General features: G+C 44.2%; 2 protein-coding genes across 3 annotated transcripts in view; both read left to right on the top strand.

The window, feature by feature from the left end:
* Positions 1–8,209, top strand: part of LOC309369198 (uncharacterized protein) — a 49,064-nt gene extending 40,855 nt beyond the window's left edge. For both annotated transcript variants that reach the window (XM_081909965.1, XM_081909966.1), the window contains exon 3: positions 7,821–8,209. The gene's annotated coding sequence lies outside the window, so the exon portion shown is untranslated. The remainder of the gene's footprint in view (positions 1–7,820) is intronic.
* Positions 1–25,465, top strand: part of LOC309369062 (uncharacterized protein) — a 116,214-nt gene that overhangs the window by 58,419 nt on the left and 32,330 nt on the right. Inside the window, exons 3-6 of the mRNA XM_081909641.1 lie at positions 3,156–3,648; positions 22,054–22,135; positions 22,417–22,499; positions 24,065–24,194. Coding sequence (XP_081765767.1) covers positions 3,247–3,648; positions 22,054–22,135; positions 22,417–22,499; positions 24,065–24,194 — 697 coding nt within the window. The 5' untranslated portion in view covers positions 3,156–3,246. The remainder of the gene's footprint in view (positions 1–3,155; positions 3,649–22,053; positions 22,136–22,416; positions 22,500–24,064; positions 24,195–25,465) is intronic.

The following is a 25,465-nucleotide window of genomic DNA, read 5'->3' as shown; positions in this document are numbered from 1 at the left end:
AGGGCGAAGGGGCAAATTTAGGAGGGGGGATCAAATCCTTTTCCCCCTCAGTGTATTTCCGAGGTTTGATGGCTCATGACACCACTTTGTTTTGGAGTAATACCAATGCTTTTTTTTCTGTGGGGACGCAGGGGGACGCATACCCCTAAACATTTTGTGAATTTAACGGGAGAAGAAATTCACTGTATTTATTTTCCCAGATTTGAACTGTATTTTTTTTCTCCCGGGGGTGATTTTCTTGAGTCAAAATGAGAGTACCCTAAACATTTTTTTAAAATAAAAACAGCACTGAGTTATACCATAAAATCATGTATCAATGGAAATAAAATTTAATGAGATAACTTTTATGAAGGATTATTTATTACAACAGCAGTCATAAAGGAAAACACAGGAAAAATGAGATACGCAGGTTAAATTGCCGTGTTGACTCTTTGCGATAAAATCAATGGGTTTGGGGTTGCAGTTTGGGGACTCGGTTTGTAAAAGGTTCGCCATCACTGCGCTAGAAGGAAAGGAAAGTGGGGGGGGCGTCCCCCAAAAAGCATCTCTGGAAGTGGGAAAGAAAGAAAAGGCGGAAGGGGGAGGTGGGCACGCTGGGCTTGGCAAGGGTTAAAGGAACAGAGCTGCCTTCCTAGAGAGGCCAGGAAGCAAGGGGGGCCAGGTCCTCCAGAGCCAAGGCCCCTCCCTCCCCAGTCCTTTCCTACCTCGCTGTCTCTCCTGGGATCTGGTGAGTCTCCTCTCTCCCCCCCCAGAGGGTGCAGTGGGGAGAGGAGGGGGGGGGTCCCAGGGCTGCAGCAGGGGAGGGGGCCTGGGGGGCCTGATCTGCTCCTGCAGGGGGGGGGACCCCAAGTCAGGGGGGAGGAGAGGGTCCTGCCAGGGAGGGGCCAGGTCTGCCACGCTCTCCTTCCTGCAGATCAGAGGATCCCAAACTCATTTGGCCCTCTGCCCCCCCCTTCAGAAAAAAATATCCCTTCTTTACACAAAGGAGTCCCTGGAACTTTAACTCTGTGTGACGTCGCTCAGCCTCATTGCACAACAGAGGAAAGATGTGCAAATGGTTTTCCAAAGCTGGACGAGGAGGTGGACTAGCCCCCCCCCAAAAAAAAGGTGGGAGAGAAAGGCCAGGGATAAAGAGAGGGATCCCAGCCCATAGTCTGGCTGCTGCATTGCAGACCAGTTTCCCAGTGCCTCCCAGGGCAGCTCCCCACGGAGGCCACTGCAGCAATCCCCTCGCACCCAGAGCAAGGCATCCCAGGACCACATCCTCTCTCTCCCAAAGGGATTGCTGGTGGCAAAGCAGCCGGAAATGGGCGCTGCTACTCCCTGAGCCTCCAGGGACCTTGGCATCAGTGGCTGTGTGTGTGTTAAGCTATCTAACTGAATAATAATACTAAATTACACTCCTAAATTTCAAGGGAGATGTCTTTGGCCCCACCCACTTGGCCCTCAGGGGGTTGGCCAGATACATTCCTGGCCCTCAGAGCAAAGAAAAAGGGACCCCACCCCCAAAAGTCTGCCTGAAGAGCGGCAGAGAGTCCAAGTGAAAGAAAAGGAGACAGAAGCAGGGGAGTGGGGGTGGGGGAAGCAACTCCTGAGGACCCCCGGGTGAGGACCCCCACTAGAGCCAAGCATCCATTATTCAAAAGATACAAATGACTCCCTTGTCAGTCAGGTCTGACTTCATGCATTGACTGGAAGGCAGGAGCAACCAGGCTGATTCATCTCCCAGAAATCCCTTCCCTTCCCTCCACATTTTGCATTGCAATCTTCCTTCTAGGAGAGCTAGAGGCTGCTTTTTCCTCCTCCTCCTCTTACTCTTTCTTCTCCTTTTTAGAAAGGCCCTTTCCGCCTGGCCTAGGGGGTGAAGCCCAGACTCACCCAGCCTTACTGTGTTAAATATGTATTCTGTAGTTGACCTCCTTTGTAATGTTTTATTTTTATATCTTTAAGAGAATATTTGTTTTCTGCTATGTTGCTTTGACTATAGACAATATAATTAAGTTTCTTCCAATGGTTTTTTATTTTATTGATTTTGTGGGATGTGAAACTGCAGTCAAGTACAACATTCCTACAGTGAACACATTAGGGGATGTTTTCTACCACTCAGGAGAAGAGTTCCTGTTCATAGCTGTCAACTTACAGATTTGAAAATAAGGGACCAGCAGCCAAAATAAGGGATCAACAAATACTTTTATGAGATACATATTTTGGTTCGTGCAAATAGCTTTAGATACCTATTAGGTCCATAAATTACCATATAGCATATATTCAACACAAAAAACCCAGCAACAATTTGTTGTTGACAAAGCAAGCTGGACATAGAAAGGGCCCCATTACCTTCAGTAGCTTATTTAAGAGACATCATCATTAAGGGACAATAGCGGAACATGGTGCTGGAATAAGGGACTGCCCCGCCAAATAAGGGACGCTTGACTGCTATGTTCCTGTTTCCTCCAGAGCAGGGACAGACTTCCACTCCATGTGACTTGAAGAGGGTGCAGTCTGTTGTACTAGCATGGAGGAGCACACGGCCTCCATCTTCTGATCAGTGTGTCTTCTCCATTTTCTATGTTGCTGTGTGTTTGGAGAAGTGACTCCTTAGTGGCAGTCATTTGGGACTAACTTCTTTATGGAATAGTTCTAGTTGTTATGTAACCTAAGCCTGCCTTCAGGGATATGTCTGTGAACGTGAATGAATCTGTGAGTAAACTACTTTTATATTAATGTGAATCAGATCATTGTGCTTATTAATTTAAGAGGGATTGGAAGGGATTTTACCAGGAAGGAATTTTTAATAGTAAGACTCAGATGAGTCAGCAAGAAGCTGATCGCTGCGTAATCTAAAAAAGGGGGATGTATGGAACTAGAATATGGAACTTGCTAGCGCATTTTAGGAAGGATATCATTCAATAATATATCCTCTCCTGCCTCCCTAATCATCCCCATAGATTTAATATGCTGTAAACCGCTTTGAGATTTTTCTTTAAAATATAAAGTGTTATAGAAATTTAAATAAATAAAATAGCTCATGATTTGGGCTGTGGTGCAGTCCAGCCCTGGTTCCCAGCAAGACTCATCCATGCTTGCTCTGGGATCCTTTTTCTTCTCCTGATATTAGACAACTTTTGTAACAGAACAATGTATTTGCTTTGCAGGATTTGCTAGCGCCTCTCCTTAAGACAGACAGAACTTGGCAGAAGACCAAAGGGTTCCTTCCGATCTCTCACAGGCTTCCTGAGAGCACAGATGGATGAGCGAGACTCAGCTGGCCCTGGAACAGAAAGAGGCCATGCCATCCAAACTGGGAGCAGTGGGGGGTTCTGGGAAAACTCTGTGCAGAAGATCCTGGGTGAGGAGGACACCCTCCGCTCAGAGGGGCAGAGCCAGCAGGTGAGGCAGTTCTGCTGCCAGGAGGCCAAAGGACCCCGAGAGGTTTCCAGCCGACTCTACCACCTTTGCCGTCAGTGGCTGAAGCCAGAAAGGCACACGAAAGCTGAGATGCTGGACCTGGTGATCTTGGAGCAGTTCCTGGCTGTCCTTCCACCGGAGATGGAGAGCTGGGTGAGGGACTGTGGAGCGGAGACCAGTTCCCAGGCGGTGGCCCTGGCTGAAGGTTTCCTCCTGAGTCAGGCAGAGGACAGAAAGCAGGTGAGAGAGACTTTCCTCTGGATACTCCCAGGGGGCTCCAAACAGGACAGAGAACATCCCATAATGCTCTACTGATGGCTCATATTTTTTTCCTGGCAAGGCATCCATGGAATGAGATCTGTCAGCCTTGAAGCTGTTGGCCCTGACATTCATTTTTTAATTCTTCTCCCCATTCTCTCTTTTGAATCCTTGTTTATTTTTCAGGGAAAGGATCTCTTTGCAGAAATGGGCCAGATATCTTCTGCAGCAGAGAGGCCCCCGTTGGACACCAGAGAGAGGCCACTGGGTAAAGAGAAAGGAGTATTTTTCTGTAGGTTTTTCAACTAATCTGTGGATTATGTTCATCTTTTGTTGGTGGAGATAGTGGAACCAAGAGCCCAGACTAGGGGAGATATATTTTCAAAACTAACATCTGAAATGCACCCAAACATCCAAATGCACTCAGCAGGCGAGAATTTCTCAAAGGCCCCTGTGTAGTTTGAGATGCACTGATTTACCTGTGAGACAAGAAGGCACTCTGGGCCTCCCCCTTACCTTTTTCCTCTTGCAGGTGACAGAATGATGCCCGGAAGACCTCTCCATCCATCTTTCCTTGGGGACAGAAAAGAAGCAGTGGCTGTGGATCCAGATCAGGTCAGGGGAAGCTGCCTTGTGGGGACAGAGGTCAAGGAGCAGAACAATGTCGTAGATCAGGACGTGGTGGTGAACAATATTATTGTCTCATAGGAGGACATTTCCCTTTTTCTTTTAGGGTCCAGTGTGCTTTGAAGATGTTGCTGTTCGTTTCACAGATGAGGAGTGGGAGTTGCTGGATCCTGACCAGAGAGCTCTGCATAAGGATGTCATGGAGGAGAATCATGGGATCGTGGCCACTCTTGGTAAGGATCCCTTTGGAATCATAATATCTGTTTTTAAATTCAAAACAGCTCTCTTTGATGAACCTCATATATTTCCACAGACCTCAACAGTGTCCCCTTAAGACACCTGGGATTACAATATTGCAGCTTCTAAACAAGGATCAGCCTGGTGTGAACTCCCCAGGCCATTTTAACTCAACTTCAGAGTTGTTAGGGAAGTTGAAGTAGCTTATCGAATCACAGGTTCCCCTAAGGATGTCGGTTGATCCCCGTTAATTAATGCACCCAACCCTTCAGAAAACCACCCATCTAACCCACTAGTGTTATTCCTCTATTACCAGAGTTAACAAGTATTTTTCCTTAATTTCTCCCTGAGGCGCTAATCCATTACTCTTCATTGCAGATAGTGATGGACTGGAAATCAAGAACAAGGGTGACCATGACAAAATCCCCACAATGGAGAACCTGATTAAATATCTTGATCGTGGGAAAAGTTCCTATTCCACTTCCCATCAAGGAAATTTCATTAGGAAGAAACCTTATCAGTGCACGGAATGTGGAAAGAGCTTCACTCACAGCCACAGTCTCACTTCCCATCAAAGAATTCATATAGGGGAGAAACCCTATCAGTGTGTGGAATGTGGAAAGAGCTTCACATGTAGCTCCTCTCTCACTTCCCATCAAAGAATTCATACAGGGGAGAAACCCTATCAGTGTGTGGAATGTGGAAAGAGCTTCAATAGTAACTCCCATCTCACTTCCCATCAGAGAATTCATACAGGGGAGAAACCCTATCAGTGCGTGAATTGTGGAAAGAGCTTCAGTCAGAGCTCTGATTTCACTAAGCACCAGAGAATTCATACAGGGGAGAAACCCTATCAGTGTGTGGAATGTGGAAAGAGCTTCAGTCAGAGCTCACATCTTTCTTCTCATCAAAGAATTCACATAGGGGAGAAACCCTATCAGTGTGTGGAATGTGGAAAGAGCTTCAGGAAGAGCTCACATCTTTCTTCCCATCAAAGAATTCACATAGGGGAGAAACCCTATCAGTGCGTGGAATGTGGAAAGACCTTCACTGATAGCTCCTCTCTCATTTCCCATCGAAGAATTCATACGGGGGAGAAACCCTATCAGTGTGTGGAATGTGGAAAGCGCTTCAGGACCAGCTCCAAACTCACTATCCATCAAAGAATTCATACAGGGGAGAAACCCTATCAGTGTGTGGAATGTGGAAAAAGCTTCAGTCAGAGCTCACATCTTTCTTCTCATCAAAGAATTCACATAGGAGAGAAACCATATAATTGTTTGGAATGTGGAAAGAGCTTCACTGATAGCTCCTCTCTCATTTCCCATCGAAGAATTCATACAGGGGAGAAACCCTATCAGTGCATAGAATGTGGAAAGAGCTTCAGTCAGAGCCACAATCTCACTTCCCATCAAAGAATTCATACGAAGAGTGGAAAACCCTTCATTTTACAGCTTTCAGCACTAGAGAAAAACAAAGCACTTTAAACATGTCTTTGGCTGATTGACATCTAATGCCCTTTTAAAATGTGGTGGGGAGGTGGGGGTTACAAGTTTTGGGCTGTGTGTTTTGTGTTTTCATTGTGTGATTTTATGTTGCAACCGTCCTGAGATCTGTGGGTATAGAGAATAAGAGCCAACTCTTAGAGTCTGAGGGCTCTTTGCCCCCCACTAAGATATGTGAGGGGGCCACCCCCCAGTTCATAGGAACAGCCATTCAAATGGCATGCTTGCACCGCATCCTGTGACTGTTTAACGGAGGTGGGGCTTACTAAACCCCTCCTATATTTTATTCAAGTTGGCACCCCTGCTATAGGGCGCTATAGAAGTCAAATAAATATAATAACACCATCTTGGTCACCTTCATCTGCACGTGTTCCAGCTTGTCAATATCCATATTATTATCATTTTAAAATTCATGTACCCGTCATCTGAAGATTTCACGGTGGTTCACAACATAAACAGACAGGTTGAAAGCATGGCTTTCTCAAAAACGAGTTAAGCTAGAGAAATCTCTCTTTTTTCTTTTTCTTTTTTTGGATGGAGTTACAGACTGTTGCTCAGGGGAGTGCTGTGGTAATAGCGCATCTTAATTTTAGTAAGGTTTTTTGACAAAGTCCCCTGTGATATTTATGTGAGGAAGCTGGTAAAATGAGGCTGAACAAGGTAACTGTTAAGTGGATTTGACAGACTGAACCCAAAGAGGACTCTTTCATGGTTCGTCATCATCCTGGGGTGCCGCAGGGTTCTGTCCTGGGCCTGATGTTGTTCAGCGTCTTTATAAATGTCTTGGATGAAGGAACTGAGGGGGTACTCATCACATTTGCGGAGGACACCAAATGGGGAGCGGAGGCCAATGTGGCAGAAGGCAGAATCAGATCAAGGGCAGGAATGTTGTTTTTGTTGTTTAGTCGTTTAGTCGTGTCCGACTCTTCGTGACCCCATGGACCAGAGAACGCCAGGCACTCCTGTCTTCCACTGCCTCCCGCAGTTTGGTCAGACTCATGCTGGTAGCCTCGAAAACACTATCCAACCATCTCGTCCTCTGTCGCCCCCTTCTCCTTGTGCCCTCCATCTTTCCCAACATCAGGGTCTTCTCCAGGGAGTCTTCTCTTCTCATGAGGTGGCCAAAGTACTGGAGCCTCAGCTTCACGATCTGTCCTTCCAGTGAGCACTCAGGGTTGATTTCCTTCAGTATGGAGAGGTTTGATCTTCTTGCAGTCCATGGGACTCTCAAGAGTCTCCTCCAGCACCATAATTCAAAAGCATCAATTCTTCGGCGATCAGCCTTCTTTATGGTCCAGCTCTCACTTCCATACATCACTACTGGGAAAACCATGGCTTTAACTATACGAACCTTTGTTGGCAAGGTGATGTCTCTACTTCTCAAGATGCTGTCTAGGCCTGTCATTGCCCTTCTCCCAAGAAGCAGGCGTCTTTTAATTTCGTGGCTGCTGTCACCTGGGCAGGAATAGTACCACTTTATTCTGCCTTGTCAAACCCCACCCAGAATACTGTTCTAGTTACAGGTAAGTAACCATGTTGGTCTGCCGTAGTCAAATCAAAATAAAATGGTATCTGAAGAGGTGTGCATGCACACGAAAGCTCATACAAATAACAAAATTTGTTGGTCTCTCAGGTGCTACTGGAATGAATTTTTTTATTTTGTTTCCATAATACTGTGTTCAATTCTGGGCACCACAATTTCAGTATCTTAAATTTTGTTTGCCAAGGGAAATCAAGAAGGTGAGGGAACACCATCTATATTCCTTTTATAACAAGTGGCCAAAGTTTATTGAATATATAAATTGTTAAGACTGTTGCCGGAATCCACCCAGCACTCATGGGAAAAGGTGGCATGATCTTTTAGAGTAATCAAATGAAACTTGTAACACATGGCAGGAAGAAAGTCTGCAATTTCATCAAGACATGTTATTTGTTGTTTACTGTTGTAACTATTGCTTTCTGAAAAGTTATCTTCTGTACCATGAAGATATATAAAAACAATGTTTTTTAAAATGGTGTGGAAATCAGGTGTCCTTTTCCATTAATCTGCTTGCATGTGTTGCGTGTTAATTGGAGTCTGTTACTGCCAGTTATTTCACATTATCAATGTGTTTCTGTGTGTTCAGCACATATGATTGCAGGTGAGACTGAATAAAAGACTTCCTAGGAAATTCCCTTTGACTGCTTCTGTATTGTTTCAAATGTGACTTCACTTACACATAAGAACAAATCATATTTATTACTGATGAATCATACCATTGTCAGCTCATTAATCTCCACCCCAACAAACGCTGCACTTAGCATGAGCAGCTGCTTTCTTCCCATTTCTTAGGTGGAAAGAACTGATAATGAAAAGGAAGAAGGGAGATAGACCCTTTCCCTCAACCTTCGGGGATCTGGGGGGCTTCATTTCTTTTTCTTTTTTAAATAATATTTATTACTTTCCCAACAATTTAAACACTACAAAAAAGTAAAAGCTCCGGTGGAGCGCGTTCTCGTAGCGGGAGGGGATTTTGCCGCTGGGAAAATCCCGAGCTACTTTGGGGGAAAGGGGGCGTTGAAGGGCGCAGAAACCCCCCGAATTACCTCTTGAAAGGTGTCAAGAGGGCTAGGAACCCGGTGGGACCATTTGCGGCTCGCTCGTCCGTCAGGTAACTTCAAATTAATGAAGCGAAGAGAACGGCGGGTGGAGCGGCAGGTCTGAGGGAAGCCATTACCTACCCCCCAAGCAGTGAAGCCCCGGTCTCGCCGAGAGAAGCGCGACGCTCTCAAACTAAACGAAACCTGGGACCAAATTTAAGTATTCTGGATAAAAAGAAAGAGACAAAAGGAAAATCCCAGGAGTGTAAAGAATATACGGAGTTCGGCCATCGTTCGGAATCTATAAGGCGCAAGGTAATCTCCAGAGCGGGGAGAGTAAAGGAAATGTACTAGCGGACTTATCCGTTTCCCTAAAGGCTGCAACTCTTTAAATAAACGCCGGAAAGCGGATACTTTGTATCAAACCCGACGTATTCTTAACAGGGAACAGAAAAGACTATTTGAACTGTAAACCCCTAAAGAGCTGGCGAGCAGATTAGGAGGGGAGGAAAGACCCGCCCTCCATTTTCAGCAGCGTCTTTCAGCAGTGTTCCAGCAACGGGGAAAAAAACGAAACAGGATTCGATGTGCAGAGAGAAGCTAAAGGAAGCCAAGGAATAGAACAGGGGGTTTAAATATTAAAGATCTTTAAAGACTGTATCATTTGCGGAGGACAGTATGGGTAAAAACATTTAAGAACTTTGGGATGGCGTGAGTCTCAACGGAAACCTATTGAATCTTGGGAAAATTACTCCCTCATTCTTAGGAAGTGGCTTCAGGAAAGAAAGCGTTTATTTGAGAAAGAGACAGAAGGACATCTAGTGGACAAAAAAAGACTAAACAACTGGTTTTTGGAGATATATCTGCATCGCTATGTTCTCAATGTAAGACTGTATAGATTGGAAGATCTCTTCCCGCGCTATTTAATTTTCTTTCTACTTCTTAACCAGAATTTTAATTGACTCAACTGTTTGCAGGACTCTAAATAAGGGTCGGAAAGTAGGAAAGTTTTTTCCTTTCCCCCCCCCCCTCTGATTATTCATTTTTGGATATACTAAAGTGACATTATTATTATTATTGAGGGGTAAAACTCTGATGGTTGGACGGTTAATATTTGGGGTTTGAGAATATTGGTAAGCGGGCAAGGTTTGGTGTTCGGACTGTGCATTGGGCGAAAATAGTCATTTATATTTAATATATTGGACTAAGGGGACTAAGGGGAGAGTAAGGTGTATATTGATAATATATAAGAGATAAGTGATAATTGTTAATTCAGTACCGGATAGAAATAATGTCGAACACAGCAAAAAGAGCTGAGGGAGGGACCCCAATAGAAAGAAAGGGATCCAAACAGGAAGCAGATTTCAAAGCAGATATATTAAGAATGTTCGCAGAAATCAGACACAGTGAAAAAAATTTAGAAGAGAAACTAGAACAAGTGGACAATAAGATAGGGAAAATGGATAAAAAAATTGAAGAAACAGTTAATGAACTAAAAGGACAAATAAAGGAAATTTTTAGGAGAACACAGGCTGTAGAAGAAGGTTTGAAGAAAACGAAGTTAGAAATAAGAGAGGTAAGGCGGGAAGAAGACAAATTGAGAACAGAGGTGTTAGAATTGAATAATGCACAAGAGGAGATGAAAGATTCAATAGCGATGCATGAATTGAGACAGAGAGAGAATAATTTGAGGTTTAGGGCAGTACCAGAAACACAAGGAGAAAATATCAAGGAGAAATTGACAGCAGAATTGGCATATTGGATGGAACTACCAATAGAGGAGGTAGCAAGAATGATACAATCCGCCTTTAGGTTAAAAGTTAAAACAACTAGAGCAAAAAAATTTGTGGGGGACTACCTGATTACTTTTAAAGATAAGGAGTTGAGAAATATGATTTTGCAAAAAAACAGAGAAAAAAGATTGTGCATTAATGGAAATTATATAATAATTTTCAAAGATATACCAATAAGAATTTTGAAACGTAGAGATCCCTATAAAGTTCTTGTGCAAACGTTAAAGAAAAATAACATAGAGTTTAAATGGGAATTCCCGGAAGGGATCTCATTTACCTATAGGAGCAAAAGGCACAGGTTGACAAACCCAGAGGAAACGGGGAAATTTCTGAGGAAATATAAAGAATTGAGAACAGGAAAAGAAGAAGAAAAGGGAGAAGAAGCAGCGGGCGGTACGGAATCTGAGGAAGAAATAGAAAACAGAGGAGGAGGGGAAGACGATCAGGAAGTGTAAGAAGGTAGTTTAAGTACAAAAAGGAGATAAACAGGATTAAATTTATTCACCATGGTATTAAAAATTACTAGTTGGAATATTAATGGGATGAATGACAAGAAAAAACGAAATAAAATTGAACAAACATTAAAAAAAGAAAACTCGGATATCATTTGTCTTCAAGAGACACATATAGCAAAAAGACATAAAAGAGTTCTGATAAATAAAAGACTGGGAAATGAGTTTATCTCCTCTGATAAAGATAAAAAGAGAGGGGTGGTCATATATGTTAAAAGGCAAATTGAGGCACAACAAATTTTTAAGGATGAGGAGGGAAGGATTATGGGGGTTCAAATAAAGTGGCAAGGGGAAAATTTAATCATTATCGGGATATATGCTCCAAATGATAATAAATCTGCCTTTTTTAAAAAATTAGAAGAAAAACTATTAGAGTACGTAGACCAGAAAATGATAATACTGGGGGACATGAACGGGGTGGTCTCCCTAGAAATGGATAGATTGAGAGAAGGAAGCGGTAAAGATGGAAAGTTACCCAGAACCTTCTTCTCGTTAGTTAAGAATTGCAATCTGATTGATAGCTGGAGACTTAGACACCCGTTGGTGAAACAGTTCACGTATTACTCTGAACCCAATCAGTCGTTGTCCCGAATCGACCAGATCTGGACCTCAAATGAGTTAACTCCAAGAATTTTAAAGGTGGAAATTCAAGCTAAAACTTTATCTGACCACAATCCAATAAAATTAGAGCTGAAAGACCTGGAAGAAAGAACTTTCAGGTGGAGACTAAAAGATTATCTGTTGGATGATCAAGAAATGATAGGAAAAGCCCGGAAAAGGTTAATAGAATACTTTAAGGAAAATATGAACCAAGGTACTAAAATAAAGGTGGTATGGGACGCAAGCAAAGCTGTGATGAGGGGCTTCTTCATCCAGCAAAATGCGATTAAAAATAAAGGTAGAGAAAAATGGAAAAAAGAGATATTGAAACAGATAATGGAAAACGAACAAAAATTAATTCAAAAACCAAATAATCAGAGAGTGAAAGAGAATATTAAGGCATTGCAGTCTCAATTTGCGATGCTAATAAATAGAGAAGTAGAGTGGAATATTAAAAAACTGAGGCTGAAAAGTTTTGAATTTTCAAATAAATCTGGAAAACTGCTCGCGTGGCAGATAAAAAAGAGGAAGGAACAGAGTACAATAAATAGAATAATAGTAGATGGAGAAGAGAAAACCAATCCCAAAGAAGTAAGGAAAGCATTTGTAGACTACTATAGTGGTCTATATAAAGATAGAGAGAGATTTAACCTGAGGAAAATAGAAAGATTTTTAAAGGATAAAAAGGTGCAAAAGATATCAGTAGAGAAAAAAGAACAACTGAATACCCCAATAGAGACGGAGGAAATAGAAAAAGCTATAAAAGAGCTAAAAAGAGGGAAAGCACCAGGCCCAGACGGATTCACGGCTAGCTACTATAAGGAAATGAAAGATGTACTACTATCTCCATTAAAAGAAGTGATAAACAACATTTTAAAAGAAAGAGAAATACCAGAGACTTGGAAAGAGGCATTTATAACACTAATTCCAAAGCAAGATGTAGATCTATCACAAGTCAAAAACTACAGGCCAATTTCTTTGTTAAATATAGATTATAAAATTTATACAGGAATATTGGCAAATAGGATGAAGACTATACTGCTTGACTATATTCATGGAGATCAATCAGGATTTTTACCTGGGAGGCAGATGAAGGATAATATAAGAAATACAATAAATATTATAGAATATCTATCAGCTAAAAGTGACAAACAAGCTATATTGGTATTTGTGGACGCAGAAAAAGCGTTCGACAATACAAACTGGGATTTCTTATTAAAACAACTAGAACATATGGAGGTGGGTACAGAGTTTTTTAACGGCATAAAAGCAATTTACACCGAGCAAAAAGCGAAATTGATTATAAATAACGTGGTATCAGATGAAATAAAGATAGAGAAGGGGACGAGGCAGGGCTGCCCGTTATCCCCATTGTTGTTCATAACTGTTTTGGAAGTGTTATTAAACTCAATAAGACAAAATAAGAAGATAAGGGGGATAACAATTGGACGAAACGAATACAAAGTTAAAGCATTCGCGGATGATCTGTTAATAACATTAGAGGACCCGATAAACTCAATAAAAGAGGTTTTGGAAGAATTAGAACAATTTGGTACGGTGGCGGGTTTTAAGTTAAACAAAAATAAGACTAAATTATTGACAAAGAATATTGATCGAGGTATAATTGAAGAACTACAACAACAAACAGAGATAGAGGTGGCTAGAAAGGTGAAATATTTAGGAATATGGATAACCCCTAAAAATATAGAACTATTTAAAAATAATTATGAAGTGACATGGAAGGAGATCAAAAGGGATCTGATAACGTGGGGAAAATTGAAATTATCCTTTTGGGGTAGGATAGCCATAATTAAGATGAACGTATTACCAAGGTTGTTGTTTCTATTTCAGAACATCCCGATTATTAAGGGTACCGGGATATTCAAAGTGTGGCAAAGAGAGATCTCTAAGTATATATGGCAGGGTAAAAAACCAAGGATCCAGTTTAAATTGTTGACAGAGGCAAAAGCAAGGGGAGGATTTGCACTCCCAGATTTGAAATTATACTATGAGGCAGCGTGCCTGTGTTGGATAAAATCATGGATAAAATTAGAAAACAAAGAATTACTGGATCTGGAAGGCCACGATAACAGATTTGGGTGGCATGCATACCTATGTTATGAGAAGAAGAAGGTACATAAGGGATTTGGAAGCCACATATTTAGAGGTCCTCTAATAGAAGTCTGGGAGAGGAATAGATCGCTACTGGAACCAAAAATTCCGCATTGGATGTCCCCATTAGAAGCCACGAGTGTCAAAAAAGTTAATATGTATGATAAATGGATTACCTACGAGCAATTATTAACCAAAGAAGGGGGGAAGTGGAAACTAAAACCCTATGACCAAGTCAAGGAAAAGGTGTTTGATTGGTTCCACTATCTCCAAATTAACGAAGTGGTTAAGAAAGACATTAAAGACAAAGGATATGTAGAGAAAGAATCAAAATTCCAAACTGAGATAGTAAATAATGACTATAAAAGTTTATCAAAAATGTACAATCAGTTGTTAGAATGGAACCTGATAGATGAGGAAGTGAAGTCGGTAATGACTCACTGGGCAAGGGACTTCGGCTATAACATCTATTACGAAGAATGGGAGAAACTATGGAAGAAAAATCTCAAATTCACCGCATGTGTAACATTGAAGGAAAACTTAATGAAAATGTTTTATCGTTGGTATATCACGCCGGCGAAATTAGCAAAAATGTATAAAACATGCAATAAATGCTGGAAGTGTAGAGAAGAAGAGGGAACTTTCTACCACATGTGGTGGGACTGTAAAAAAGTTAAAGGTTTCTGGGAAGAGATATATATGGAAATGAAGAGTATCTTAAAGTGTACTTTTGGGAAAAAACCAGAGGCCTTCTTATTAGGTTTGTCAGGAAAAGAGATTAAGAGTCAAGATTTCAAATTCTTCCAATATGCCACAACAGCGGCAAGAGTCCTACTTGCCCAAAATTGGAAACAACAGAAGATACCGACAATCGCAGAATGGAGGGAGAAATTACTAAACTATGCGGAACTAGACAAATTGACGGGGAAAGTTAGATACTTAAAAGATCAAAGGTTTATAGAAGATTGGGGGAAATTTGCGGACTATCTGGATAAACTAAGTCAGGGACAAATCACGCTAGGAGGGTTTAAAAGAGCTCTGTGAGAAAAGCAAGATTATTGTGTAAAGGAAAAGGGTAGTAAAGAAGGAAACAATGTCAATAAATATTAAGAGATGCGAAAGCTGATGTGAAATAGACAACGGAAGATTCACGGAGAGGTCGAAGGAAGTCTTAAGTATGAATTTGTAGAGTTACATGAAATTGTTTGTTTAATTTTATTTATGTTAAATCAATAAAAATTATGCTGGAAAAAAAAAAAAACGCTGCACTTAGCATGAGCAGCTGCTTTCTTCCCATTTCTTAGGTGGAAAGAACTGATAATGAAAAGGAAGAAGGGAGATAGACCCTTTCCCTCAACCTTTGGGGATCTGGGGGGCTTCATTTCACCCTACTTAGTCCTGCTCCTGAAAGCTTGGCAGATGTGGAGTATTTGCTCACACTCTGCCATGACTTAAAAATCAACCTTTTTGATTTTTTAAAGAAATGGTATTTTAGTGCTGGGACGCAGGTGGCGCTGTGGGTTAAAGCCTCAGCGCCTAGGACTTGCCGATCGAAAGGTCGGCGGTTCGAATCCCTGTGGCGGGGTGCGCTCCCGCTGCTCGGTCCTAGCGCCTGCCAACCTAGCAGTTCGAAAGCACCTCCGGGTGCAAGTAGATAAATAGGGACCGCTTACCAGCGGGAAGGTAAACGGTGTTTCCGTGTGCTGCGCTGGCTCGCCAGAGCAGCGATGTCACGCTGGCCACATGACCCGGAAGTGTCTCCGGACAGCGCTGGCCCCTGGCCTCTTAAGTGAGATGGGCGCACAGCCCCAGAGTCTGTCAAGACTGGCCCGTACGGGCAGGGGTACCTTTACCTTTACTATTGCAGTGCTAAAAAGGCTCAAGAAAGCAATTCCTGTAGTAACTGGCATCTTGGCAAGCCCAGTGCCACTCTGCCAACTGTCTCACTCCCAGCTAACTAATCTGGAAAGCTGTCTTGTTATCTCTGTCTGTAAAGACTTCCGTGTCCCTTGAAGTCACAATTAAGCATTTATGGAAGAGGAAATGATATGCTTTGGTTTAGAAAGCATTAATACTGGGTCACTGACTGTGCAACCTGCCAGCCCTGCCCTGTAGAAACCTCCAACTTTAAAGATTAATCTTTTGGTGTGGCAGCAAGTGTACTTTGGAACTCCCTGCCTCTTGACATCAGGCAGGAGGCTTCATAGTCCACTTTGCAGCATTCAACTTTGTTACCGTTGCTGAGTTTGTGATAGCTAAATATTGAGGAGAGAGCAGCCAATCTCCTATGTATATCTGAATAAATTGAGAAAGTCTGTTTTTCAGTAACTACAATTAAGCTAACATTGCAAAAGAATGCATCTAAACTGGCCTAACGGACTCATGGGGAAATGGGTATTTTGGGGGATGTTTTATAAAAGTAAGTTTAGTGGACCAGTGAAGCCCTCTGAGCCAAAGGGTCATATGCCGAGAAGGCCTCGCTTTGACAGCAATCGTGCTGCAGCATTCTGCACCAGCTGAAGCTTCTGGACCAAGCGCAAGGAATGCCCCACAAGAAGGGCACTGTGGTCATCCTGTTAGGGACTTCAGAATACAGACCAGAATGGAAACTCCAGGCAGCAATATTTTTAAAGAAAAAGTTTTATTGACTTTGGTTTATTTGTCAGACAAGCAAAGCAAAGGGGTGCATTCAGCAAAAATGAGAGAATGCCCCCTGTCAATCAGATGCAGACATCTTTTATACCTTTTGGCAAAGCCACAGTTCAGCCCCTTGACCCACCCCTTAAACATTCCCCCTTATGCATATTCATTAAAAGCTCTACCAATCAAAATTGGTGTTTGCCTTGTTTGGTTCCAAGCTGAGTTATCCGCTAGGTGGCGTTGCGAGCTTATAAACTATTTGACCTACTTTACATTTCCCAGTAAAACCTTTATGACCACCTGTCTATGGCAAGGTAGTTGGTGGTTTTAACAGTTACTCTTTGTGGTGAGCTAGAGGTTCCTGTTGTTTGCTCTCTTCTCGGTGTTTTACTGGAATCTGGGTCAACAGCTAGCTACAGGTGCAAAGTGCTCTAACCACACTTGCTGCGTTTACAGAAAATGCTTTTGCAAGCAGGGGAGAGAGGTAGTTTTTAGCTTTTTAGCTTGCTCCTTATAAAATGGCTTCAGTCTGGATCTCCAAAGTGGACCTCTGGTCTCCACTCCTTCAATCCAGCCTTGAAGAAACGAAGGCATGAGGCCAGGCTCTCCTGGTCCTGGAATGTCAAACCATCTGCAGTTGCTCAAAGGCGCTTCCAGCCACTGAGTCTGCCTGAGTCTCGGCTGGATCCGGAAGCAGCTCAAAGTCCCACAATGTTCATCATCATCATTTTTTATTTGTATACCGTCTTTCTACCTTACAATACTCAAGGCGGTTTACAAGCTGAAGAAACAAAAAATGTACATCTTATAACAATCTAATGCAATGCAAAAATGAGATAATAAAACTTAAAAATAAGCAACCGACATCAAAAAGTAACATACAACAATTATTAGAATAGTATAAAATAATAATATCAACATATAAAAGTTTAAACAGAAGTCCACTCAAGAGTTACAGTAAATAATACAATAAACTATAATCAGTAAAACAATGGCAAGCCATAGTACATAAAATAATACAATACAAATTGAGAAGCAGAGAGTAGAGGATGGTTCATATGGAGAGAACCTTTGGCTTACCTTATTTACTTAATATTAGGTTGGCCAAGTCCTTAGTACCTTCAGGAAACCCAAATTTCAGATTGCACTGCAGAGAGGGAGTTCTGTGTGTCTTCATTTGTTGCAAAGAAGAAGAAGATTTTTATTCATTCCCCGGCCGAGAACGGGCTCAGGGTGGCTAACACCAAATATAAAATACAGTTTAAAAAAAGCAAAGAACCAATTGATTAAAATATAGCTTAAAATACAGCTTACAATGCAGCCTTATTTTACTGGCGACTCACAAATCAAGACCAGAAGGGGATGAAACATCAAATATTCACCAGGGTCAGCTATCCATGCTGGGCCTATATGGGCCCGTGGGAAAATTTATATGCAGGATCCCATATAAGGGGTTCCATCAAAAAAAGAAAGAGGAGGATCAGACTGAGTCCAGACCAAAGGCCAGGTGGAACAACTCCCTCTTGCAGGCCCTGCGGAAAGATGTCGAATCCCACAGGGCCCTGATCTCCCGTGATAGAGCGTTCCACCTGTTCGGGGCCAGTGCTGAAAAGGCCCTGGCCCTGGTTGAGGCCAATCTAACGTCCTTGAGGCCCGAGACCTCCAAAATGTTGTTATTTATGGACCATAAGCTCCTCCACGGGGCATACCAGGAGAGGCGGTCCCGTTGGTACGAGGGTCCGAGGCCGCGAAGGGCTTTAAAGGTCAGAACCAGCACCTTAAACCTGACCCTGTACTCCACCAGGAGCCAGTGCAGCTGGTAAGATAAAAGATAAAATCCCACCAGACATCATGGGACTTGTACAGGGTCATCCGAGCCTTTGGCAGCAAGTAATTTATAAGTAAATTTTTCAGCTAATGCTGAAATCCACATATTTCTATACCAAAGTAAAATCTGGAAATCATGTAAGGTTTTCGGTGCTGGGTAGAGGTTTGGCTGCTGGACTCTATGACCGGGGGGACCAGGGTTCGAATCCCCACCCAGCCATGAAGCTCCCTGGGGTGACCTTGGGGAGAAAAAGGTGGGATATAAATGGAATAACTGAAATAAATAAGATTTTCTATTTTGGAGCAATGGAGGTTCTGGCAGCCGCTAGCCTCCTGGTCAAGAGTTTGTGAGAGCTGACGAAATGGCAAAGTGGCAAACCTAGAGCCCTTTCTGTGGGCACGCGCACTGTGATCCCAGCAGGGCCTTAGCCTCCTTGCCCGAGCGAGGGGCTCGCCAGTCTGTTTTTCCTTCTCGGGAGTAAGCTGCCTTGAGTTCAGCAGGGCCTGACTCCCAGGTCAGTAAGCATTAAGACGGCAACCTGAGAAGGGGCTGCTGGGTTGACATGTTGGCTGGGCTTTCCCATGGAAGCCAACGGAGAAACTCATTCCTTGGAGGCTGTGAGCAAAGGGCAGTCGAAGAAACGGCAAAATATAACCACCTCCACCACCACTGTGGCAACTTGCTCAGGGAAGGCGTTTGGGGAGTTAAAATGTTAAGCAAGGCAGCCATTGGGTTGATCTAGGCCAGGCCCATATCCGGTCCATACACTCAGACACTCACTGCCCAGAGACACCCAGAGATGGGCTGATAAGGATTGCCACGTAAGGACAGGGAAGGTGCATGTCCAACTCCTCAGGCCCTGTCTCTAGGCAGAACCTAATGTATCTACAGTGGTACCTCGGGTTACATACACTTCAGGTTACAGACTCCGCTACCCCAGAAATAGTACCTCGGGTTAAGAACTTTGCTTCAGGATGAGAACAGAAATCGTGTGGTGGCAGCAACAGATAGCCCCATTAGCTAAAGTGGTGCTTCAGGTTAAGAACAGTTTCAGGTTAAGAATGGACCTCCGGAATGAATTAAGTACTTAACCTGAGGTACCACTGTATGTGTAATGCTGTAACTTTTGATTGGATAAAGACCTGATTCAAGAATGTATAAAGGGAAGCCTCCCCTGTTGGGAACGGCCGGACTACGGAACTTATTCCTCTGTGCCATTGCTTGCTGCCGGCAAATAATTAAAACTTTCTTGCTTTAATTCTTCATTTGACTGGCCTGACTACTTGCTACACCACCACCCACCTGGCTGGCTTTATTTATTTCTATTAATTTCTATGTGTGCACGCAGACAATCATTATTACCTCATATCAAAAATTGGGAGAGGGTGACTCTTAGTACGGCCCTCCAGTGCACACTAGCGGCCAAAATTGTGGAACTTTCTGGACAAATGTATCTCCGAGGTTTGATGGCTCATGACACCACTTTGTTTTGGAGGAATAATAAAGCTTTTTCTCCTGTGGGGACGCAGGGGGACGCATACCCCTAAACATTTTGTGAATTTAACGGGAGAAGAAATTCACTGTATTTATTTTCCCAGATTTGAACTGTATTTATTTCCCCCGGTGGTGATTTCCTTGAGTCAAAATGAGAGTACCCTAAACATTTTATTTTAAGAAAAAAACACTGAGTTATACCATAAAATCATGAATTAATGGAAATAAAATTTAATGAGGAATGTAATGCAATAACTTTTATGAAGGATTATTTATTACAACAGTCATAAAGAAGAAACGTGAAAGACACAGGGAAAAAATGAGATATGCCGGTTAAATGTGGTTTGGGGACTCGGTTCCTAAAAGGTTTCCTAAAAGGTTCGCCATCACTGCGCTAGAAGGAAAGGAAAGTGGGGGGGCGTCCCCCAAAAAGCATCTCTGGAAGTGGGGAAGAAAGAAAAGGCGGAGGGGAGAGGTGGGCACGGTGGGCTTTGTTGTTGTTTAGTCGTTTAGTCGTGTCCGACTCTTCGTGACCCCATGGACCAGAGAACGTCAGGCACCTCTGTCCTCCACTGCCTCCCGCAGTTTGGTCAAACTCATGCTGGTAGCCTCGAAAACACTATCCAACCATCTCGTCCTCTGCCGTCCCCTTCTCCTTGTGCCCTCCATCTTTCCCAACATCAGGGTCTTTTCCAGGGAGTCTTCTCTTCTCATGAGGTGGCCAAAGTACTGGAGCCTCAGCTTCACAATCTGTCCTTCCAGTGAGCACTCAGGGTTGATTTCCTTCAGTATGGAGAGGTTTGATCTTCTTGCAGTCCATGGGACTCTCAAGAGTCTCCTCCAGCACCATAATTCAAAAGCATCAATTCTTCGGCGATCAGCCTTCTTTATGGTCCAGCTCTCACTTCCATACATCACTACTGGGAAAACCAGAGCTTTAACTATACGAACCTTTGTTGGCAAGGTGATGTCTCTACTTCTCAAGATGCTGTCTAGGCCTGTCATTGCCCTTCTCCCAAGAAGCAGGCGTCTTTTAATTTTGTGGCTGCTCTCACCATCTGCAGTGATCATTGAGCCCAAGAAAGTAAAATCTCTCACTACCTCCATTTCTTCCCCTTCTATTTGCCAGGAGGTGATGGGACCAGTGGCCATGATCTTCGTTTTTTTGATGTTGAGCTTCAGACCATATTTTGCGCTCTCCTCTTTCACCCTCATTAAAAGGTTCTTTAATTCCTCCTCACTTTCTGCCATCAATGTTGTGTCATCTGCATATCTGAGGTTGTTGATATTTCTTCCGGCAATCTTAATTCCGGCTAGGGATTCATCCAGCCCAGCCTTTCGCATGATGAATTCTGCATTGGCAAGGGTTAAAGGGAACCGAGCTGCCTTCCTAGAGAGACCAGGAAGCAAGGGGGGGCATGTCCTCCAGAGCCAAGGCCCCTCCCTCCCCAGTCCTTTCCTGCAAGGAATGGGGGGGGGTGTTACTTTGTGTCTCTGCTGCAAGGGCTGCCTCGCTGTCCCTCCCGGGATCTGGTGAGTCTCCTCTCTCTCTCTCTGGGATCTGGTGGGGGTCCCAGGGCTGCAGCAGGGAGGGGGCCTGGGGGGCCTGATCTGCTCCTGCGGGGGGGGGGGGACCCCAGGTCAGGGAGGAGAGGGTCCTGCCAGGGAGGGGCCAGGTCTGCCACGCTCTCCTTTCTGCAGATCAGAGGATCCCAAACTCATTTGGCCCTCCGCCCCCCCTTCAGAAAAACAATGATTCTCCCACGAAATCTCGTTTCTTTAATCAAAGGAGTCCGATTACACAACAAATGTGCAAATGGTTTTCCAAAGCTGGAGCAGGAGGTGGACACTAGCCCCTCCCCCCAAAAAAAGGTGGGAGAGAAAGGCCAGGAATAAAGAGAGGGATCCCAGCCCATAGTCTGGCTGCTGCATTGGGGACCAGTTTCCCAGTGTCTCCCAGGGCAGCTCCCCACGGGAGGCCACTGCAGCAATCCCCTCGCACCCAGAGCAGGGCATCCCAGGACCACATCCTCTCTGCCCCAAAGGGATTGTTGATGGAAATGGGCGCTGCTACTCACTGAGCCTCCAGGGTTAAGCTATCTAATTGAATAATAATAATAAATTACCCACCTAAATTTCAAGGGAGATGTCTTTGGCCCCACCCACTGGGCCCTCAGGGGGTTGACCAGATGCACACCTGGCCCTCTGGAGCAAAGAAAAAGGGACCCCACCCCCAGGAGTCTGCCTGGAGAGCGGCAGAGAGTCCAAGTGCAAGAAAAGGAGACAGAAGCAGGGGAGTGGGGTGGGGTGAGTAGCAACTCCTGAGGACCCCCAGGTGAGGACCCCCACTAGAGCCAAGTATCCATTATTCAAAAGATACAAATGACTCCCTTGTCAGTCAATTCTGACTTCATGCATTGCCTCTGTTTCTCTGTTTTGAATCCCTGTTTCTTTCTCAGGGTAAGGATCTCTTTGCAGAAATGGACCTGGATTCCTGTGAGGCAGAGAGGCCTCCGTTGGACACCAGAGAGAGGCCACTGGGTAAGGAGGAAGGTGGCTTTTCTCCATTTGGTCTTATTCTGTTGGTTTTCCACTCATCTGTGGGTTCTTTTCATCTTTTTGGGGGGGAGACAGTTGGGAACAAGGGTCCAGAGGAAAGGAGATGTATTTCTGCATAACTAACATATGAAATGGGCATAAACGTCGAAATGCTCTCAGCAGGTAAGGCTTCTCAAGGGCCCATCTATAGTTAGAGATGCCCTGTTTCACCTGTGAGAGAAGCAGGCACTCCTGCCATCCTGATGACCTTTTCTCTCTTGCAGGTGACAGAATAATGCCGGCAAGACCTCCTGATCCGCCTTTTCATCGGGGCAGAAGGGAAGCAGCGGCTCTGGAACCAGATCAGGTCAGGGGAAGCTGCCTTGTGGGGCCAGAGGCTGAGGGATGGAGCAATGTCATGGACTGGTTGGGCACAGAGGAATGGTGGGAGGAAGCAGCTGGGGAACCAGGAAGGGAGGACGTCTTAGAGACCAAGGAGTGGAGGTGGAAGAAGGATGAGCGGTCAGAGGGAGAAGCATGGGAAGAGGAGGTGTCAGAAGCTGGAATGGTAACAGGGCTTAGTGGGCTGGGAGACTCTGTGGCAGAATGCAGTGCAGAATCAGAGGCAGAAGAGGAAGGAGACGAGTGGGCAGAGGGAGGGCGAGAGTCAGAGGTGAGTCAGGAGAAGGAGGAGCCACTGGTGGCTCCCTCTCCTGCCAGAATCCACCCTCCCTGCTTGTCTCTCAGAGCCAGGAGATGTCTGACAATGGAGGAGCAAAGGCAGGCTGCACACTGGCGCACTGTTCGATCACTTTCCAGGAACCCCAGAGAAAAGGGGACTTAGAAAGCTGTCGGGAGCCGGCAGCCTTCATTTTCTGCAACTGATTTCATTGAGGAAGATGCTCAGGGAATGAGCTGCTGTTCTCATTAGGTCTGAAACTCAGCCAAGTCTGCGAATATCGTGTTCTTGCTGATAAAGAGTTAACTCCAGCTGTGAACTGGGGGATTTCCTGCCCATTTAACTCTGCTATACCAGCCTTCTGAACGTCACCACTACGATTCATCAGTAGTTGCTGTTTTCATAGACTCCTAGAGTTGAAAGGGATCCCAAGGGTCATCAAGTCCAACCCCCTGCATTGCAGGAGTCTCGGCTAGATCACCCAAGACAGATGGCCATCCAGACTAGGCTTATTGTATTTCTATGTTGATCATTGAATGCTAAAATTTCTAAGAAGTGGACAAATGAGAACAAATAGTGGCCAGCATTCACCTAACCAGCCCCATCAGCTGCAAAATGGGGCCTGCCCCCCATCCCTCCCCCTCTCCCTGAACCCCTTGAATTTGGCTGTAGGGCATTGGGAGGGAACTCCCCAGAACAACTCACGAGGAGAGGAGAAAGTGGATCCTTTCATCAGGCAAACTGGAATGCTTGGGTAGGCAGAATGATTCGAAAACCACAGTGTGGAGTACCACCTATTTGCACAAAGTCGAATACCCATACTGTAAGGGAGTCTCGATAATGAGAGTACTTGATTAAAAGCAAGATTTATTGCAAAACAAACGAAGTTCATCGGAGCGGCAAGCATGGCCATCCTTCCATAATCAAAGATGTCTCTTCTAAGGAGGGAGCTTCCAGTGAGCCCAGAAGCAGCCAAACTTCCATGGTCTTTCCTGCTCTCTAAATTGCTTTCCTTTCTAACTGCTGTGTTTTGTTCTTCACTGACCCTCAGGCAGGCTGCAGGCTGACTCTCTGAACTTTGTTTTCAGTTTCCATTCCAAAGGGAGGGGGAGTTGACTCCCGTGTAACCCTCTCTCTCCCTGGCTGCTCCTTCCCTGGGAGCTGGCTCATTCATGTCACACACACAACCGAGTTTTCTGTAGCGGATCATATTTCTGCTGTCTCAGAGGAGGACTTTTCCCTTTTTCTTTCAGGGTCCAGTGTGCTTGGAAGATGCTGCTGTTCGTTTCACGGATGAGGAGTGGGCGTTGCTGGATCCTGACCAGAGAGCTCTGCATAAGGACGTCAGGGGGGAGGAGAATCGTGGGATCGTGGCCTCTCTTGGTAAGGCTCCCTGTGGAATCGTCCTGTCTGCCTGGAAATTCAAAAAATGCCTCTGTGATGAGCCTCATCTATTTTCACAGAGCTCAACAGTGTCCCCTACAACCCGTGGGATCCTAACACCCCCATCATCATCATCATCATCAACATCATCATCTTTATTATTTATACCCCGCTTATCTGGCTGGGTATGATTTGCTGGGTTGAACAACAAATTACTATTCTTTCTGTGAACAGTCTTCCTCCAGTCCTGCCTTTTTATACCATGATCGTTGTGGGCTGGACTGCCCAGGCCATCTTCAATGTCAGCTTCAGAGTTGTTGGGAAAGATAAGTAACCTCTGTCAGGTTTTCTGTTTTTGCTCCTGTCAATCTTGGGTTAACCAAAGAGACAGCTAGCATTGGGGATGGAGGGGATGCCATGACTAGGCCAAACAAAATCCATCCCAGAGAACAGGCAGGCTTTTCGAATCTCAGATAATAATAGTAATAATAGTAATAATAATAATTTGTTCATACCCTGCCCATCTGACTGGGTTTCCCCAGCCACTCTGGGCAGCTCCAAGCAGAAGATTACAACCACGATGAAACATCAAATATTAAAATCTTCCCTAAACAGGGCTGGCTTCAGATGTCTTCTAAAAGTCTGATAGTTGTTTATTTCATTAACATCTGATGGGAGGGCATTCCACAGGGCGGGCACCACTACCGAGAAGGCCCTCTGCCTGGTTCCCTGTAACCTCACTTCTCTCTGGCAGGGAACCACCAGAAGGCCCTCGGAGCTGGACCTCAGTGTCTGGGCTGAACAATGGGGGTGGAAACGCTTCTTTGGGTATACTGGGCCAAGACCGTTTAGGGCTTTCAAGGTCGGCACCAACACTTTGAATTGTGCTCGGAAACGCACTGGGAGCCAGTGTAGGTCTTTCAGGTCTGGTGTTATTTGGTCTCAGCCTGCATACCAAATGGAGCTGGTAGACAGCTGCCCTAGACACTGAATTGACCTGCACCTCCATGGACAGCTGCGTGTCCAAAAAGGAAAAAGCGAGGGAGAGGGGGGTAAAGAAAAGAAAAGAAAAGAAAAGAAAAGAAAAGAGAAAGGAATAAAAGTATGAACAGAGTAAAAAACATAGTAATATCTCATATTTCAGTCAGCAAAGAAAAGAAACTTCCGACTATACCCATTGTACTAATTTTCAAATAAACTGTTATTTACACAGTTACACAACGTTGCTTTTGTTAACTTAATTTAACTTTATCTGACATGTACTTTGTATT

The sequence above is a fragment of the Podarcis melisellensis genome (genome assembly GCF_964234715.1).
Source record: "Podarcis melisellensis genome assembly, chromosome: 4".
Classification (NCBI taxonomy): Eukaryota; Metazoa; Chordata; class Lepidosauria; order Squamata; family Lacertidae; genus Podarcis; species Podarcis melisellensis.
This window is presented reverse-complemented; position numbering and strand designations above follow the sequence as displayed.